Source organism: Taudactylus pleione, unplaced genomic scaffold (assembly GCF_031769625.1).
Source record: "Taudactylus pleione unplaced genomic scaffold, aTauple2 ptg000717l, whole genome shotgun sequence".
Classification (NCBI taxonomy): Eukaryota; Metazoa; Chordata; class Amphibia; order Anura; family Myobatrachidae; genus Taudactylus; species Taudactylus pleione.
Genome location: NW_028285119.1, coordinates 979,995 through 1,000,254, shown reverse-complemented (window position 1 = coordinate 1,000,254; position 20,260 = coordinate 979,995). Strand labels below are relative to the sequence as shown.

The 20,260-nt window shown below is 44.5% G+C and overlaps 1 protein-coding gene across 2 annotated transcripts in view; it reads right to left on the bottom strand.

Annotated features, from left to right (window-relative positions):
- VRK3 (VRK serine/threonine kinase 3) overlaps positions 1–20,260 on the bottom strand; it is a 165,257-nt gene that overhangs the window by 89,382 nt on the left and 55,615 nt on the right. For both annotated transcript variants that reach the window (XM_088456776.1, XM_088456775.1), the window contains one exon: positions 9,593–9,659. In XM_088456776.1, the coding sequence (XP_088312902.1) occupies positions 9,593–9,659 (67 nt within the window). The remainder of the gene's footprint in view (positions 1–9,592; positions 9,660–20,260) is intronic.

Sequence of the window (20,260 nt, the reverse complement as noted above, 5' to 3'; positions counted from 1 at the left end):
ATAAAATAAAAATAAATCATAAAAATAAAGCTTGGGCTGCTTAATAGCAGCCCCACTGTTCTAACGGTGATCCAGTTCATGCCGGGCACCAACGAAACTGAGTTGCCTTCAGGCTGTGGATGGGGTATAGGGGAAAGGACCAGAGCATCCTGGGATTGAAAAAAGCTTTGCTGTTGGTGTCCGGTCCTCAAAGTACCCCCTACAAACCATTGTCTCCCTGTGGAGCCCTATGGACCCTGAATGAGAAATTATTATACAGACTGCTATGCTGCTAAAACTCTTCATTTTATAGATCTTGTGCCATCAACATCAATAAAGTACAACTACATTTAAAATAATAAAAATCAGAATGGTGTGTGTTTTACAATGCTGGCTAACACTTTTCCCCCTATAATAGCTAGTAGGCAATATGTCCTTTAAAAATGTGTCCTCTATTATGGCATGTCAACTGTCTTGGTTTTGTGTTGGTGAATTTACTTATAAAACAATTGCAGTCTATCCAGCATTTTACTTCTACTTTATGTGTTTTATGTTTTAGAGTACCCTAGAAGAACATTCTCATTCTAAAACTCTGTATGTCTGCATCTTTCTGCTAATAATCTTGGTTTCTTTTCACATGTACATAGAGATTTTCCCTTCAAAGAGGTGGACCAGACGCATGAACATCCAGAAGTGTTATTTGCATTAAACTAATTTAAAATGAGGGAAAGTACAGTCTAATTTGTCCTTTGTACGCCAGGATTTGCAATGAGTCCGTGAGAGAGTTGGGGAAGCTGAAACTCGCATCTACACTTTGGAGGATGTACAAGCTCCTTTGAAAACGCAAGTAGCCGCCCTGACCTCCCAACTCTCTTCTATGCAGCATAAAATGGCCGATATAGAGGGCCGGCTGAGACGCAATAACGTTCGCTTTGTTGGCTTGCCAGAAAAGGAGGAAGGGTCGTCCCCTGAGGCCTTTTTGGAAAAATGGCTTGTGGATACGTTTGGTCGGGATTCCTTCTCGACTCAGTTTGCAGTGGAAAGGGCGCATAGAGTTCCCGCTAGACCAATGATTCCTGGAGCCCCTTCGCACACCTTCATAGCAAAATTCTTGCATTACTTTGACCGTGACTCTGTGCTCCGCATGGCTAAGATAAAGGGTAAAAGTATCTGTGTTTCCAGATTTTGCCGCTGATGTGCAGAAAGATAGGGCTAAATTCATACCTGTCAAAAGAAGTCTTCATGAAATGAATATACAGTATGCCATGCTGTTTCCATCTAAATTGAGGGTTGTGGCAGATGGAGAATCAAAATTTTTTGTTACCCCTCGTGAGGCTGCAGCATGGCTAGATCGCAGGGCACCGGGCGCCAGACAGTTGGCTCCTGATTGATATGTTTAATTTTGAACGCTCGCAGCCGGGCTACTTTTTCTTCCTATATGCGAGGCTGTTTGCTCTATTATATTGTAGGTGCACAGTTATTTCTACTTTGTATCTATTCGGATGACGCTACCTGTTGCATAGATATATGTAAGTTGCAACAGCTTTCTTCAGATTCATATATATGTTTATATTCGATTATATTACGTTAAATAGTACTGTATTGGATCAAGGGAAATTATATACTATGTTCTATTGGTTTTAAATATGTTGGAGAGCCCCATTGCTTTGATCTCTATTTGCTCCGCCACTTAGCTGGGTTATACGGCATAGTGGGTAGCTAAGGTTAGGTTCTAGTTTGGGATTAGGTATGTCAACATTTGGGGTGGTATACAGGGAGGGGGGAGGTTGTTGGGGTTATAAAATGTTTAGTTATATACGGTATCTTTTATTTTTGCCTGCATTGTATCGCTTTTTGTATAATCAAAGTATTTTAGATAGAGGGTCTGATATGGACCTCATGGTATTTTTGGTAAATACATTTAACATTTTTGTCGATGCTGAATCTTTTGATATGGAATGTGCGTGGTGCTGATGACAAGATCAAGCGGTCATTAATTTTTAGACTCCTTAAACAATATTGTCCGGATATTGGGCCTGATTCAGAGCCGGACGCAATTAGCGCTCGCTCGTCCAGAAAATAGGGGTGGCTATTCAAATGAACCGTTCGCTCTTTGCGGTCTGTTCACGCCTCTAGGTCTGAACGAGCGTACAAAACTTGCGGTCGTTTTTTAGGAAACTACGCCCCCTGGCCGCTCGCATCCTACGTCATGTCTGCTATTTATTAGATTAATCGAGTACATCGAACAGGGTATGAACTGCTCGCTATTCTTGTGGTTGGTTTTTGCTACCACAATTTTGCGAGCAGTTCTGGCTATATAATAACCCAGTGACGTGGTCAATGACGCTGCTGTTTTAAATATGCACACCCATAAAACGCCCGTTTTGACCTTTAAGCACGCCTGCGATCGGATCTCCACTCCCCGTTTTCAAGCACCTTCCCCTGTTACCACCCACATACGCCTCTTTCTGTCACTCAAATTAGCAGGCATTCGCTATTTTGCGAGCACATGAATTTCGGCCGCACTGACTAGTTCGCGCATGCGTATAACGATCCGTACGCATGCGCAGTTGGGCAAACATCGCTCAGAGCGAACGAGCTGCCGCTTACGAGTGGCTCTGAATCAGGCCCATTGTTTGCCTGACGAAAACCCACTTGGTGGGAAGCAGAATCCTATCATTAGAAACGCCCTTGGGTGGGCTAGGCATATCATGCCTCCCACACCACATCCTCTAGGGGGGCATCAGTACTCAAACAAAAATGTGCCTTTTATACTGAATGGAGTCCAAACTGATATGTATGGGAGATTTGTATTCTTAAGACTGTAAAATTTATTCTACACCGCTTTTCTTGTTAGCAGTTTATATTCCTTCTCCGTTTAACTATGATATACTTAAATTGGCTACTGGATTTATTGCTGACTCCCTCAGTACTCATGTTATATGCCTGGGGGACTTTAACAACATTATCAACGGGTGCTTGGACAGGTGGCGGCAGACACCCATTAATCAGGGGTTGACTGACACTAGCTTTGCAAGATTTATTGAGGGCTTAGGTTGGATTGATGCCTGGCGTAAAAAGCACCCTGCAGTACGCCAATGTTCATGTTTCTCCTCCTCATATAACTCTTTTTCAATGATTGATATGGCACTGGTTTCATCCGATCTGGTTCCCATGATAGGTAAAATTGAATACATGACTAGAGGGGTGTCAGACCACTCTCCTTTGACACTGAGTTTGGATTTAGGTGGGCCGAGAGGACAGAAATTCTGGAAGCTACATCCCTCTTGGTTGATGCAGATGGGGGCCGGGTCTGAGCTTGAGGCATTATGGTCGGGCTATTTTGGAGACAACATAGGGTCTGCTAGGTCTGACATGATTTGGGATTCATTTAAAGCTTTCATGAGAGGGACTTTATTGAAAAGGGTTGCCGAAATTAAAAAATATTATAGGGACAGGGAGGTAGAGTTGGAATGCACTTGTAGAAATTCTGAACTGCAATTCTTACAAGATGGGCTTGATGTTTCTAGAATCAAATGGTTGGCTGCTCAGGAGGCTTCGTCTGCCCACTTAACAGATAGAACTAATCGTCAACTCCAATTTCGTGCTAATTCCCATTACATGTATGCTGATAAACCAGGTAGCTATCTAGCAAGATTGGTCCAGTTCACCAGACCTGTTAATACAATTTCAGAGATTGTGGGAGGGGATGGCGGTGTGGTCACGTCCATCTCTGGTATAGCTAATGTTTTCCTATCATTCTACAAAGACGTCTATAAATCCCATTTGTCAAGTAATTTGGAAGAGTTACCTGCATATATTACATCAATTGAGTTGCAAAGCCTTTCCTCAGAAGCTAGGGCCTTTCTTGATGCTCCACTGACTGCAGAGGAGGTAGGGGGGCCATTGATTCCTTCCCTAGGGGTAAGGCCCCGGGTACGGATGGTATCCCATTAGAGGTCTACAAAAAACATGCTAAAAAGTATTTGTCCCTAAACTATTAGAGCTATATAATGACCTTTTTGAATTGAATTCTCTTCCACCATCCATGTCAGAGGCCCTAATTATTGTATTATTAAAACCAGACAAGGACCCCAGGTTCCCGGACTCGTACCGTCGTATTTCTCTGATACCGACGGACATAAAAATTCTTGCCAAAATTCTGTCTTTAAGACTAAATCAGGTCATCACCTCTTTGGTCCACTCGGATCAATCTGGCTTTATGCCGGGCAAATCCACTTCTATAAATGTGAGGCGCCTGTTTACTCATGTTCAGGCCTCTCATGGGGACGAGTCCTCCTCAGTCATTGTGTCTTTGGACGCAGCTAAGGATTTTGATTCTGTGGAGTGGCCGTTCCTGTGGGAGGTCATGAAATGTATGGGTTTTGGACCAGTGTATTTGCGGTGGGTTCAGTTATTATACTATAGGCCAGTTGCTAGGATCTCTGTCAATGGATTTATCTCCTCTCCTTTCTTATTAGAAAGGGGCACGAGGCAGGGCTGCCCACTGTCCCTTTTTGCTTGTGTATTAAGGTCACACCCTAAGATTGTAGGTCTTAAGATAGGCACCAGAAACGATACTGTGGCTTTATACGCCGATGATCTACTGTTATTTTTAACCAATTATATAGAGGCTATGCCTATAGTTTTACAGGTTATTAATATATTTGGTGTTTACTCTAGGTTAAAAATTAACTGGAATAAATCCTATATCCTTCCTCTTAGAGGACTACCACCTGTACTTCCTCCCATACCTCTTCCCCTGCGATGGGTATCCCAATTTAAATATTTGGGCGTCTACATTACAAACTCCCCGCTTGACTTTATAAGGCTCAATCTGGATTCACTATTTGACTACCTAAAAGTCAAAATTAAAATTTGGAGTAAGCTGCTCCTCACGGTTACAGGCAGGATAAACCTAATAAAGATGATAGTACAACCTAAGATAGTGTATATACTTCAACAGTCCCCAGTGTTTATTCCAGCCTCAGCATTCCGTAAACTGGACAACATGCTATCTTCCTTGATATGGGTGAATAGACGACCTCGAGTTAGACTTAAAATACTGATGAGACCTAAGTCTGCCAGTGAGTTAGCGCTCCCTAATTTTCGACTACACTATTACACGACACAACTAAGGTATGTGAGAGAATGGCTTCAAGATAACTCCCCTAATACAATACACTCACTGTTGGTGTCTCAGGCCTCCCCTGGTCACACACCCTTACAGGCCTTGTTGAGTGACAGGGTTAATAAACCTCTTCCCCAGATACTAATACAGGCTGTCAAGGTCTGGCGGGCTACCATTAATATCACGCACTCTTCTGGACTGGATCCTGATGTACCCTTATGGAATTCCAGGGCATTATCTGAATTGAGTTCACTTGAGGTTAGACAAGTGTGGGGCACCAAAGGTATTAACTCACTGGGTCAGTTATATGACGGCTCTACACTTAAATCCTTTATTCAATTACAGGAGGAGTTTTCCTTACCGAGTTTTCCTTACAGATATCTGCAACTGTGGCATGCCCTCAGTGTTCAGTTTGGTGCTAGTCCGCCTGATATTCAGCCTTTTCCCATCAAGACAGTACTCACTTCATTGGGTCCCCGTAGGTCTTTTGTCTTTTATTTATTTATACCTGTCGTCTTTTCAACATGAATCCAGGCTACTTGATCTTAAAGGAAAATGGGAGGCAGATGTGGGCTTAATAGATGACAAAGACTGGGATATGGCTTTGAGTATTCCCCGAATCTCCACTGCCTCCATGAGATTCCAGCAAATCCAGCTATGTATCTTGCATAGAGTATATCTAACTCCAACTAGGCTGGTGAAATTTGGGGGCCTTGCTTCGAATGTTTGTCCAAGATGACGGATGGCTGTTGGTACATTCTGGCACTTACTCTGGGAGTGTCCCACAGTTCAGACATTTTGGCGCAGGGTTATACAGGTTCTTTCCAATATTGGGATTCAAGCCACTCTCCTCACCCCGTTGGTATGCTGTTTGGGTGTTCTGGACGATACCACTCTTGATAAATATGAAAGGCAGTTGGTTATCAACTTGTGTACTTTAGCTAAAGTCAGTATAGCTCGCAATTGGTTGGCCTCTCAGGGTCCGGACTTCCGTGCTTGGCTGGCGCTGGTTCGCACCACTGCCAGACAAGAGAAATATCTGTATTTAACTTGAAAGGCTGAATTTAAATATGACCGTATTTGGGGTAGTTGGTACAGGTCCAGTTATGCTCTCCCTGAAGTGTAATGGCCATTTGTTGTTTAAATGATAGTATGATTTACTGCAGGCTTGGGAGAAGCCCCTCTTCTCTCTTTTATTATTATTATTTTTTTTTATAGATATATACACAATATATAAGATACAGTTTTTTCAAATTATAAAAGTAGGTTTTGTCTACCGTAGGATATGGGTGTGTGTATTAAATAATATGGTGGAATAGATGTCCTAACTGTGATATTGTATTAGAATATTTTGTGTTTAGGACTGAGTGGTACCAATTGGATATGTTTATAATATATGTAACATTTTTATAAAGTCGAGATGATGTTTAAAATTTGAAGACATGTGAGGGTGATTTAAAATACTGAATATTTCTGTACCATATTACGGTGTAAATATACCCTTATTTGATACAATGATTTATATGTTTTTTACTGAAATATGCAATTATTATTGTTACTGTTTGTATTGAGTGATGGTTTTGTGAAAACCCCAATAAAAAAAAAATAAAATACTCAATTTAAAAAAAAAAAAAAAAAAGTAATTTAAAATTGATTGAAAGATTAAAGCCGCATATCCACTAGCAGATACCGGCACGACAGTACGATTACGACATCGTAATTGTACAGTTGTTCCCCTTCCCCCTCCAGTGCCTACACTGAACGACTGATCGTTCAGTGTAGGCACATCAGTCATCTCTGAACATGGGCAATCTGTCGTTATCGGCAGAATGACCTGCATGTTCAGTAGATGGACGCATCGCTGGCCGTTTCTGACATAATAGTGTCCGATTTGTGCACGATTACTGAGCGATTGCATGATTACGATGTCGTAATCATGCAATCGCTCAGTAACATCGCGTAGTGGATATGCAGCTTAAGATTTCGATGCAAATAATAGTTACACTACCACATAGCCTCCTGTCGAAGCTGGATAATTGGCTGAGACAAGATCAGCTCAAAATAAGATCGAAACGACGCTATCTTGCGAATGGCCGCAAGACACCATTTTGGAAATGAGATCGGCAAGACACCATTTGCGAATGGCCCCTTTAGCTAAACTCACACTTAAGTACATATGGCGATGCTATTATTAGCATTAAGCGATCGCATCTTTTTTCCATACCTCATACACACATTAATACACACAGTTGAACTGTTAAAATGTCGCATATTAGCAAATGCATAAGGCCCAGTATGAAAACGCTATTCATTAGCTTAGTGCGCACGCATCTGCCCGAAGTTAACTAGCGTCTTTTCCCATATCCCTAATACTTACATAATGCACACTTACACAAAAGGTTCCATAGCTATAAAGTAAAAGTTCCAAGTTTTATTCATTTATTACAAATGCTGTGAAATAAAGACTATTTTGGTATCTAAGGTTTAATACGTGATAAGTAAGCCATGTTTGGTATTGATCTGCACTCTCTCAACAGCTTCCCGGTATCATCGGTGTGGAGATCGCAACATGCATTCGCAACTTATGGACCGTAGAGACTTAAAGCACCAGAATGTACATTGTAAAACCAACAGCCAAGATTTGCATGAGGTGGGGAAACGGAGGCAGCAAGCTGTTAGAGGCAGTTCTGTGTCCATTTGAATCAACCTGTTAAATGCCCTGTAACATACGCACCGCGATGGGGAACCAATGGGATCAGCAACAAACTTCTCTATTGTGTTGTCTATTTCTGTAAGGGTATAAAGGTGTGTGTCATGACCCCAGTCTGGAGTCTTCTTGCTGATTGACGGAGGTTTCTTGCTGATGCCGGTATCTGGTCCAGAGCACGTGCGTATGTATGACTGTATCTTGGGTCTGTATAATTCTTTGCGCTAAATTGTACTTAGATCACAGCGTGTAACTGACTGTACTTTACTTGAATAATACTTTGTGCTTTGGAAACACATGTTCAAAATCTAAAGTCTTTATTTTACTGTATGACTGCGTACGTAAATAGTGTCAATATTAGAGGTTTATAGGCAGGTTTTAGAAGGTATAGGTAGGTGCGTATAGAGGTAGAAATCCAGTATCCTTACTCCCTACATAGGTGCACATATATACAGTGGTTCAACAAATATATATGTGTTTATGCACTCCAAACCAGGCACAATGTTAGGTTATACACAGATATGTTTTGTTTTCATGTTTGTTGATTTTAACATTTATGTGTCCTGTATGTGATTAACTGAGAGGTGGAACCAGGCAACAACTCTAAGGGCCATATTCAATTTGAGGCGAAAACCTGCCAATGACGTAATTTTCGCCTATTATCATTATCCCCGTATTCAATTACATTGACTTTCTGCCGGTGCGAAAAGTCAATGTAAAAAAACGGGGATAACTTTTCGCCAGCCTTTAGCAGGCGAAAAAAAAGTGCAGAATTGGAGTTTAGGGGTGCAGGCATAAAAAAATAGCCTGCACCCCTGGGAATGGTCCTTAAAAATTAACTGTGTAAAAAAAAAGTTGAAAAAAAAAATTAGGGACACCCCCAAAAAAATGTGTTGAATTTTGGGGTAAAAAAATAAAAATATGGGGAACAAATTTAAAGAACTAACAAAATAAATTCTGGAGGGGTTCCCAAGTATGCGGCAGATGTTTTAAAGAATGTGGGTGGTAGCGGCAGGTGCATTTTTAAAGAATATTAAAAATGCACCTTCGGGATTTAAAAATATGCTTACACCCATGTTCATGTACCCCAAATTTGACACACCTAGCTTTTTTTTTTTTTTTTTAAAAACCTAAGTGCTCTTCTTCACCCCTTCTTCGCGGTCGGAAAAAAACACCTGCGGCGGCTATTTAAAAACCATACTTACTTTCCGCAGGCCAAAACGGGGGTACCCATAATGATCACCCATGTCAGGACATCATTACGGGGGTCCCTGGATGCTTTCCCGAAAATTCGAGAATTTTTCCCGATACTTACCTTTCCGCCGGGTCCCGTTTTCTCAGCTTTCAAATTGAATACGGGGATAAAGCGGGCGCGCACCCGATACTTTATCCCCGTAAAACCTCCAGCACGGACTTTTCGCTCACATATTGATTACCCCCCTATGTTTAGAAGGAAGGACTCCAGATACTTGTATCTTTACTTTGAGAATCTTCTGAAAACAGCTGTAGAATATGCCTCAGTACCTCCTGAAGTGTGTGTACATGACGAAGCATGGACCAACTTTACCTGTCCAGCCAAGCTAGTGACACCGGTAATCAAGCACATTGAAACAGGGCATCAAGTGGCCAGAACAGAGGCACTGTACTACTTTACATATTTAAAAACATGAAACAGTCTTTGTTTAGCATGATTATTAATACAATATATGGTTTTGTAGAATACAATTATTATTCAAACACAATTGATGTATTTAAAAGAAAACATTTCTATATACCTGTGATTTTTTTAGCTGCTCTTTGGAAGAAGTTTTGTTCATTATAAATCTTTCCATCTTTGCTATCCTATAGAAGAATATAAAAAGGAAGAAATTAAGAGTTATGGTAGGCTTAACTTTCTTAAATCTATTTCTTCAAAGTTCATAGGATCCACAGGGATACCATGGGGTGTGTGTGGTTGGAGAGATCCGGTCACCAAACAGTCAAAACTTTAGCTCCCAGGATGCACCATTACTCCTCCACATATACCCCGCCCCCAGCCACAGGCAGACAGATTTGTAAACAAGCCCAAGGCAGGAGCATGAAAGAGAAGGAAGAACAGTACACTCAAGAAACACTCTCCAAGAAAATGAAGGAATTGGTGATCAAGAGAAAAAATACCCAATGAGGCCAGGTGCGTCAGGGTGGGCGACCTGTGGATCCTATGGTCTTCAAAGAAATAGAGTTAACAAAAGGTAAGTCTACCGTAACTCTTAATTTCTTCTTCAGAGTCCATAGGGGATCCACAGGGATACCATGGGGATGTCCCATAGCAGTTTCCTCTAAGGGTGGGGATGCTCCTGAGCAGAAAAGAGAATCCGACGCCCAAGGGAAGCATCCTGAGAGGCAAAGGTGTCAAAGGCGTAGAACCTGAGAAAGGTGTGGACAGAAGACCACGTGGCCGCCTTGCACAGTTGTTCAGCAGAAGCGCCATGTCAAATCGCCCACGATTGTCTTACAGACAGAGTAGAATGTGCTGTAACCCTATTTGGAACAAGAAGATCAGCTTGCGTGTAGGCCTGAGAGACTGTCATGCGGAGTCTATTGTTAGCTAGCCAGCAGATACCCTGCGGGCAGAGGAGATAGCAAGGAGAAAAAGCGTCTTCGCTGTTAGCCACTTGAGGTCTACGGAGTCCAGAGGTTCAAACGGAGGAGCCTGTAGAGCCCTGAAAACCAATGACAAATCCCACAAAGGGACAAAAGGAGGTTGAAGATGGAGAACACCCTGAAGGAAAGTTCTATCATCAGGCAGGGGAGCGATCCTTCACTCGAACCAGATTGACAGAGCAGAAACCTGAACTCTAAGGGAGGCCAGGCGGAGGCCAAGGTCTATCCCCGCCTGGAGAAAGGCAATCACCCGGGAGACCCTAAAAACTGTAGGGTCATAGGCTCTGGGGGAGCAGCATTGAAAGTAAGAGTGCCAAACTCTTTAATAGATGTGGGCTGATGAAGGCTTACGTGCCCTGAGCATCATCTGGACTACAGAGCAAGAGAAACCCTTGGTACCTAATAGGGATGACTCAAGAGCCACGCCGTCAAAGACAGATGAGGTAGGTCCGGGTGCAGGTAAGGACACTGTGCTAGTAGATACTGCCGTAGAGGAGGTGGAAAAGAAGTGTCAATGGAGAGACTCCGTAAGTCGGTGAACCAATATCGCCTGGGCCAGGCTGGGGCTATTAATATCACCATGCCGCCCTCTTGCTTGAACTTTTTGAGAACCCTCGGGAGGAGGGAGATCGGAGGAAAGAGGTAGACGAGATTGAAGTCCCACATCACTGCCAGAGTGTCCACGAAGGCAGCTGAGGGTTCTCTGGTCCTGGACCTGTATCTGGGGACCTTGCGGTTGCGAAGTGAGGCCAGGAGGTCTACGTCTGGCAGGCCCCATTTGTCCACCAGGAGTTGAAAGACATCCGTGTTGAGAGCCCACTCTCTGGGTGTATGTCTTGACGCATTAGAAAGTCCGCTTCCCAATTGAGGACTCCGGGAATGAACACTGCCGAGATTGCCGGGAGATGACATTCGTCCCAGACCAGGATGTTTGCCACTTCCCACATGACTGACTGACTTTGCGTGCCACCTTGATGGTTGAGGTAGGCTACCACAGTCACATTGTCGGACTGGATTTGGACCGGCCTGCCCCGGAAAAGGTCTTGCGACCGAGTGAGTGCTCTGTACACTGCTCACAGCTCCAGAATGTTTATGGGCAGGCGACTTTTCTGGGTTATCCACCGTCTCTGAAAGGTTTGATGACCGGTTACCGCACCCCAACCGCGAAGGCTGGCATCTATAGTGAGAAGTTCCCAATTTGGAATCCAGAAGGTGGCGACCCTTGTCCAGATGGAACGTCTGTAGCCACCATGAGAGGAAAACATGAACCATCGGAGAGGAGGATCGTCTGGGACCAGATCAGATGATACTGCCCGTTCTACTGGGAGAGAATCAGTTGCTGAAGGGGCCTGGAGTGGAACTGGGCATATTCCACCATATTGAAGATGGATACCAGGTACCCCAGGACCTGCATTGCTGAGTGAATGGATACCCTCAGATTGTGGAGCAAGTTGCGCACACGCAAGTGTAGTGCCAAAATTTGGTCCGCTGAAAGAAAGATTCTTTGTTATTCGAGAATCCAGGATTGCCCCCAGAGGTACCATCTGCTGTGTCGGATATAGGGAGGACTTTTCCAATTGATGAGCCAGCCGTGTGTTTGCATGCAGTCCACGGTCAGCTGGAGATGGCGTTGTAACCCAACCGGTTATGTGCCAAGATTAAGAGGTCGTCTAGGTATGGCAGGATACTGACTCCCGGAACTGGTAATGTTGCTGCAGAACAGCAAACCGTAGAAACTGTTGGTGGGTTGGATTAACAGGCACATGCAGGTATGCATCCTGAATGTCCAGAGAAACCATGAAATCCCTAGGCTCCAATGGCAGGATAATTGACAGCAGAGTTTTCATGCGGAACTTGGGCACACGGATACATTTGTTGAGGGATTTGAGATTCATAATTGAAGGAACCAGTACTATCACATCTGATCGCAGCAGGGAGTGAATGGTTTCCTGGAGGGCCAGGGCCTTGACTGGGTCTGATGGGAGCCCTGTACAAAAAAATTGCTGGGGAGGACGCCTCAGGAAGGTGAGCATACCCTGGAGAGACCTCTTCTCGAGACCCAGGCATCTGTTGTCCCCCAGGAGGAGGCCCGCCCCATCAGGTGGAGGGTTTGTCATCAGACTTGGGAGCTGGACATCTGGCTGCACAAAACAGCTTGAATCACGACTTGGTGGTCTTATGAGAACTACACTGCCTGGAAAAGGACTGTCCTCTTGCATTACCCTGGGAGTGAAAGGACCTAGAAGAGGACGGCCTAAGCTTAGGGGCAACTTCTGATGGCAGAAAGGTAGATTTTGAGGCTGCCACGGTAGCCATGATTTTTTCCAATTTTGCGCTGAACAACCTGACTCCAGAGAAGGATAAGGAGAAGGATAAGAATTTGAGTGCCTTCTTGGATCCCGTGTCCGCCTTCCAGGACCGTAGCCAAAGGATCCTGGCGGGCGACTACCGAGGTCGCAGATGCCTTGGAGGCAAGGAGTCCAGTATCCAAAGCAGCTTCTCCCAAATAAGAGGCCGCATCCTGAATATAGGATATGTAGGCCAGTTGTTCCCTGGTAGCGTCAGATGGCAGGCTCTCTTCCAGTGCCTCTGTCCATCCTTCGATAGCCTTAGCCACCCAGGCTGCGGCCATAGCCGGCCTAGTGATAGCGACAGAAAGAGAGTAGACTGACTTATTCTATACATGGCATCCTTAAGGGAGGATGTAGACGGTAAAGGCAGCGTAGAGCTTCTGACTAAGGGCGCCACATGCAAATCAACAGTAGGAGGGACTTCCCACTTAGTACACTCACTACTAGGGAGAGGGTAAAAAGACTAGTCTTTTTGGGACCTGGAACAGTTTGCCAGGAGTACCCCAAGCTTCCCGCATGAGCTCAGTGAGCTGGTCTGATTGAGGGAATTCAGCCTTAACCACCTTTTGATGTATAAACTATATATTTAGGATGATTTAACGGCCCTCACTAAAGAAGGGACATCCACTGTTTAATGAGGGTTCTCCACGCCCAAGTGCGATCCGGAGAGAGAACCTTGTGCATCATCTGTCTCCTCAAATGATACAAGACAAGTCAGAGGAAAGATATTTCTATATGGGGCACTCATGGACTAGAGAAATAGAGATTTTCATCTCATTTCATGAGGAGATTATTAGTCAAGCACCTGTGGAAATCGATATTTCGCGACCGTGACCTGTTACATACATATAATTCTTTTGAGAGACAAATGAGACACGGTCCATTTGAGTAGTCATCACAACTGTTTTTAATATATATTATTTTATTATTTTTCATATTTACATTTATTTTCAATAATCACATTAATGCACATATTGTTTATTATGATTTATATTTCGCTGCTGCCCATTTTAGGATAATACAATAAAGGTTATGTTTTAAATGAATTCTGTTTTTGTGGATTGCCAATATTTTCTACTGATTGACAAATTACTGTCATATAATATGATTTTAGTCCATGAGTGCCCCATATAGGAATATCTTTCCTCCGACTTGTCTTGTTACAAATTTCTATACTATTCCTGGGTGCACCTCCCACTAATCATTTCTTATTTTTGGTTATATTACATCACACATATGTGATATATCTGGAGTGTATAGGGAAGGACTATATGAATATTTTTAATTTATTTGTTATTTGTATATCTCTGTGCGGGTATTCTCTTCTTACTGGTCCTCAAATGATACGTCAGAATACGAAAGCTGGGTGGACTGGGAGGATGATACAGTCCGCCTATGTGCTTTGGTGGCTAACGGTCTGTGTACCAACATAGTAGGCTGCAATAGCTGTGGGTACCCCACGGTGAGAGGCAGCGTAGGAGCTGATAAGCGGTCCACTAGCTGCGTCATAAACTGGGATAAGGAGATCAACCAAAGGTGGCTCCTGGACAGGGGCTGGTATAGTGGACTGCAGAGGTGGTAAATAACAAATAGCACACAGACCGTCCTGCACGGAATCCTGAGAGGACAAGCCCGCTGAACAGGGTCTGCAAGAAACCAGCACAGGGGCCGCAGGCTCCTGTTTACCCTTAGAAGACATAGTACTAACCAGCCAGCAGCACACAATCAACGTATGGCTAGTTATGCAGTGCGACACCCTTCACAAATACAGGTAAATGTGGAGTAATAATCAACCCCTACATGCCTGGTAGTTGAGGGTAAACAAGAGCAGCAGGGATAGATATAACTGACAGTCAGAAAGTTTTAAGATAGTATATCACAACAGCAGAGCTAGCACAAGTCACATACAATGCATATACTGTAAATATACTTATAATGGGCACTGAATCAACTACTCAAGCCTAAAAGGGCTGGTAGGATTTTAGCGCTGTATAACCTGGCTCCAGGAAGAGGTATACGTGGAGACTGGACCCGAATCTCCTGAGATCTGTAGCTTCAGAAAATCTCTGAGCATCTCACATAGGGAGGAGGGTGAAGAGGATTAGCAGCTCAGAGGCGGGAAACCTCTTGTGAGGGATCGCGCTCTGGGCTGGGGGCGGGGCTGCCGGGGGAGAGCTTACCACCCCACTGCTGTATCAACCGCCGGGTGCTGCTGGCCTCATACGGTCCATAACGCCAGACTTGACTGCCCCGGTGGTCTAGTTGGGGTGTGGACGAACCTAGACGCCCCACTACAGCATCCTCCGGCTGGTCTCCATAACCAGAGATAAGAACTGCATAAACACGAGATTCCCCGCGAGCAGGGAATCGCCTTACCTGTCTTCCCAGTTTGTCCGGCTGCAGCCCTGGGATTCAGTGGAGTGGCTAGCCAAGCCCCACTGGCTCCCGCCTCAATCAACAGACCACTCACTGGTGTTGCAGCACCAGTAGGGGTAGATGGAGCATTAGCGCAGGCTCTCATCAGGACGGCTCGCTGCTTGTTTTGAAAACAATAAAATAAAAGAACTCCTAAAAATAAAGCTTGCGGCTGCCGAAGTAGTCCCCCTGTCTAAAGGTGCGACCGATCCTGCCAACACCAAACATAAAACTGTCTGCCTGCGGCTGGGGGTGGGGTATATGTGGAGGAGGACCGATGCATCCTGGGAGCTAAAGCTTTGACTGTTTGGTGCCCGGATCTCTCCAACCACACACGCCCCATGGTATCCCTCTGGATCCCCTATGGAACCTGAAGAAGAAAAGATTAAAAATGCACCCTACAAAAAAAACCAAAAAAAAACCCAAAGAATATTCTGTAATGTTCCTATTGACTAGTTACATTTATACATAAACAGATTTCAGATTTTACTACCCATGGATTACAATTTTAATGTGGGAAAGATGTCATCAAACTATCTGTAGCGTTCCCGCTAGGCTGTTCTAGCGGGGCACGGCGCCCTGCCCTCCTTCTTGAAGGCAAAAAGCGCCCTGCCCTCCAGAAGGAGGGCAATAAGCGCCCTGCCCTAACAGCCTGCGGGAGCAGTCTTCACCCGCGGGTCGCAGTGTCCCGCGGGTGAAGAAATGTGTGGTGACCCGGTCACCGCCGGAGAATAGACGCCGGGCGCATGCGCCCGGCATCTATTCTCCCTGTCGACAGGGCTTGGGGGCTGCCCGGAGTGCCCGTAAGTGCCGGGCACGCCCCCAAGAGTGACGAAAAGGTGACGCGTCTTATAGACACGCCCCCTTTTCGATGACCATGCCCCCTTCTCGGTCGCGCGCGAACGTGCCCTCTCTAGCTCCGGCGCCCTGCCTCACGCCGGAGCTAGAGTGAACACTATATCTGCATTGAATAATAGAGGTTTACGCAGATATTTCCATGACAGTAGTATTCAATGCATGGAGCAATGTGATAATATGCACAGGGCTGCTTTCTAAGGGTCCGTGTTCCCAAGCTATAATTCACTGTATGCAGATTTAATGGGATTTAAACTGCAAAAAGCATATACAGATGTGTCTCCATATACCTAGCCTCAAGTCGCCTTTTGCGAGTGAGCCGCGGTGTACTGTAGCGACTGTTTCTTTAAATTTGCATCTTATGCGCAATACAGACGCATCACTCAATCTGTACTAGAGACACCGGGCTACAACTTTAACCTCACAGGAATTTGTTTTAAATATGCACAAAGTCGCAGATGAAGCACAACGGAACTTGGTGTGAAAACGAGCCGAGGCCGCAACGTAGAACTTCCTATACAGTTTCATAGTGTTGCATATAAAATTAACCAGTGCAGTCTTGTTAGGTTGCAACTAAGACACATTTTCACAGGACCTGTCGTGCCAAGAAGGGCTGTTTGGTGTGACTGCTATGGCCAATGGTGCATGAGGACACATCTGTAGTGCTGCTTTACTCCATTCATGACAATCTAGACTAGTGCCCAAGTAATATACAAATGTGTCCACATACATCTTACGGAATCGGCATGTTATACCGCCAGATGTCAGCGCGGCGGATGAAATACAGATGCCGGAAGGTTAGCAGATGAAGATCCCGACAGAGGAGGCAAGTAAACTATCTCTAACCCTCCCTTAGGGCTGCCTAACCCTAAGCTCCCCGCAAGGGTGCCTAAACCTAACCCCCCGCTCCCTAAACCTAACCCTGCTGGGGGGCGCCTAATCCTAATCCCTTCCCCTAGCCTAACCCTAAGTCCCCCCCGGGAGACCCTAAACCTAATCCTCCCCCCCCCCCGCGGCTATCCGCTCTCAACGACCGGCTTACCTACGATCGGTATGCCGGGCGTCGGGATTTTGACATGGGGCTAATGATAGGAGTCGGTATTTAGACGCCTATCATTAGTCCCATGCCGGGATTTCACAGTCGGGAAGGCGGCGGTCGGCATTTCAACCACCGGCTTGCTGACTACTTACCCATCTTACTTCCTTGCGTGTTAAACAACCCTTCTAGTCGCGCCATGCTGTGGCATGACTCAGTAGCACAGAGTGTCTTTTTGTGCAACTTTTTACCTTTAAATGTCTTATTTGCAAAGCGATGCAAATATGATGCACAATCAGCTTCTGTTGATTAAAATGATATGCGGCATGCCTATATTCTGTGTACAACTGCGGGTGTATCTGCATGCGATATGCTACGTTACAGTGTCACAGCCGCTGCCACTATAATGTAGCATTTTGCATGCAGATACACTTGTAGTTACTCCCCTGTTCAAGTAGTTGTGTAGTGACAGTACAGGTTGAGTCTCCCATATCCAAATATTCCGAAATACGGAATATTCCGAATTACGGAATATTTTTAGTATGACTGAGATAGTGAAACCTTTGCTTTCTGATGGTTCAATGTACACAAACTTTTTTTTAAAGCACAAAATCATTAAAATACAGTATAACATAACTTTCAGGCTGTGTGTATAAGGTGTATATGAAACATAAATTAATTTCATGTTTGTACACAAACTTTTTTTGATGCTCAAAATTATTAAAAATATTGTATAAAAGACCTGTAGGCTGTGTGTATAAGGTGTATATAACACATAAATGCATTATGTGTTTAGATATGGGTCCCATACCCAAGATATTTCTTTATATTATGCAAATATTCCAAAATACGGAATATTCCGATATCCAAAATACCCCTGGTCCCAAGCATTTTGGATATGGGAGACTCAACCTGTACACAATACATATACCTAATAAGGTGTTAACAGTCAATGCCATTAGATATTTAGGTAGGAATTCAATTAGCCGTGGTACTTTACCGCCGGCTACTTGATACCCCGGGCTAATTAAATCCCGAACTTGACGTCAGGGGGCGTGGCCTAATCAAGGAGACGTGACCACTCCCACCTTAGAAAAAAACAACAACAAGTATTAGCAGTCCCATGCGGGCTGAGGAGGGGGTGCGATCAGGGTGATGACTCCCCCACACAGGGAGAGGAGACGTTGGGAGACTACTCAGCGGCAGCAGTCTCCCTGGTCCCATTGCAGCTTAGCACACAGCAGCTTGTGCTGGGCTGCTGACAGGTAAGGGAGAGGCTGCTGGGAAGAGGGGGGGAGGGTGCAGCGGACCCGGGCCCTTCCAACAATTTCCCCCCTCTCGGCGCCCCTGCTTATCAGGCATTTCTTTTTAGGAGCTAAGAAGGCTCCGGAAAAAAATGCCCGATAACTATCTGTTCTCAGGTCGGCGCCAACGTTAATACAAAGGATCGGAGAACTTCTCACGGATCCTATTTGTGTTTGCCAGAAAACAGATATTTTTTCGGGCTAATAAGATGGGATCTAATTGATTGCCCAAAGGCAATAAAGCTTTACAATACCGTTTTATTGGCCCCAAAAAATATTGGTCTAATAGGATTCTCCCCTTAATATTTACAAATGGGGCTGTCACAAAACATTGTAATTACAATTTTTATAGTGAGAATCATGTTGCAAATAAAAATCTGCTAATGGCATTCACAAGTGGGCATACTAAACAGGCTTATGCGCAAGACCGCATGGATTGCCGGATGGGGGAGTTTTCTCTCCGCCACTCTGGCAGACGACATGTTAATATACTGTATATCTGTGTTATTGCTAAGAGCTATAGCGGCACGAGGTCCCTGTCTTTGAAAAATGACAGGAGCTAATTGGTTGGTACTTTAATTCTCTCCATTTTATTTCTCTTTGATAAAGCTTTTAAAATATCCTCAATGAGTTAAGGGGACGCATCAGACATATGCTTGTTGGACATACTCTACACTAGACACACCTGTGTATTCTGGGTGAGGTGGCTTTGTCTAACACGTGTGCCTGTCCTGTTCAATATGGTAGTACTATACATTAGACACACCTGTGTATTCTGGGTGAGGTGGCTTTGTCTAACACGTGTGACTGTCCTGTTCGATATGGTAGTACTATACATTAGACACACCTGTGTATTCTGGGTGAGGTGGCTTTGTCTAACACGTGTGCCTGTCCTGTTTGATATGGTAGTACTATACACTAGACACACCTGTGTATTCTGGGTGAGGTGGCTTTGTCTAACACGTGTGCCTGTCCTGTTCGATATGGTAGTACTATACACTGGACACACCTGTGTATTCTGGGTGAGGTGGCTTTGTCTAACACGTGTGCCTGTCCTGTTCGATATGGTAGTACTATACACTAGACACACCTGTGTATTCTGGGTGAGGTGGCTTTGTCTAACACGTGTGCCTGTCCTGTTCGATATGGTAGTACTATACATTAGACACACCTGTGTATTCTGGGTGAGGTGGCTTTGTCTAACACGTGTGCCTGTCCTGTTCGATATGGTAGTACTATACATTAGACACACCTGTGTATTCTGGGTGAGGTGGTTTTGTCTAACACGTGTGACTGTCCTGTTCGATATGGTAGTACTATACACTAGACACACCTGTGTATTCTGGGTGAGGTGGCTGTGTCTAACGTGTGCCTGTCCTGTTAGACATGGACGTACTATACACTAGACACACTGTATTCAGGGTGAGGTAAAGTGACTGACATATGTCTGTTAGAATGGGGCTTAATATATGCTGGACAAACCTGTGTATTCAGGGTGAGGTGATGTGTCTGACGTATATGCTTGTTACAGAGATGATGCATCATGCTTTACTTCTGGCTTAGCAAACAGATGTGTCTTCATACACCTATTCTTTTTGGGCCTTATGGTGTGACACACCTGGTGGGACCTAGATGCTGCACCATGGGTAACAAATTCCCGCTTTTGCGTACTTTTTCCTGAATTTTGCGTCTTAGTCTCATACAAAGTTGCTTATACTTTACTAGGTACTTAGAATTAGCATTTTTGTTGCATAGGAAGTGGTATAAAGTACCAGATTAAGCATAAAGATGTGTGGTCCGAGACATGGCGCAGGTCACTTGTATTGGACCTCTGTCATG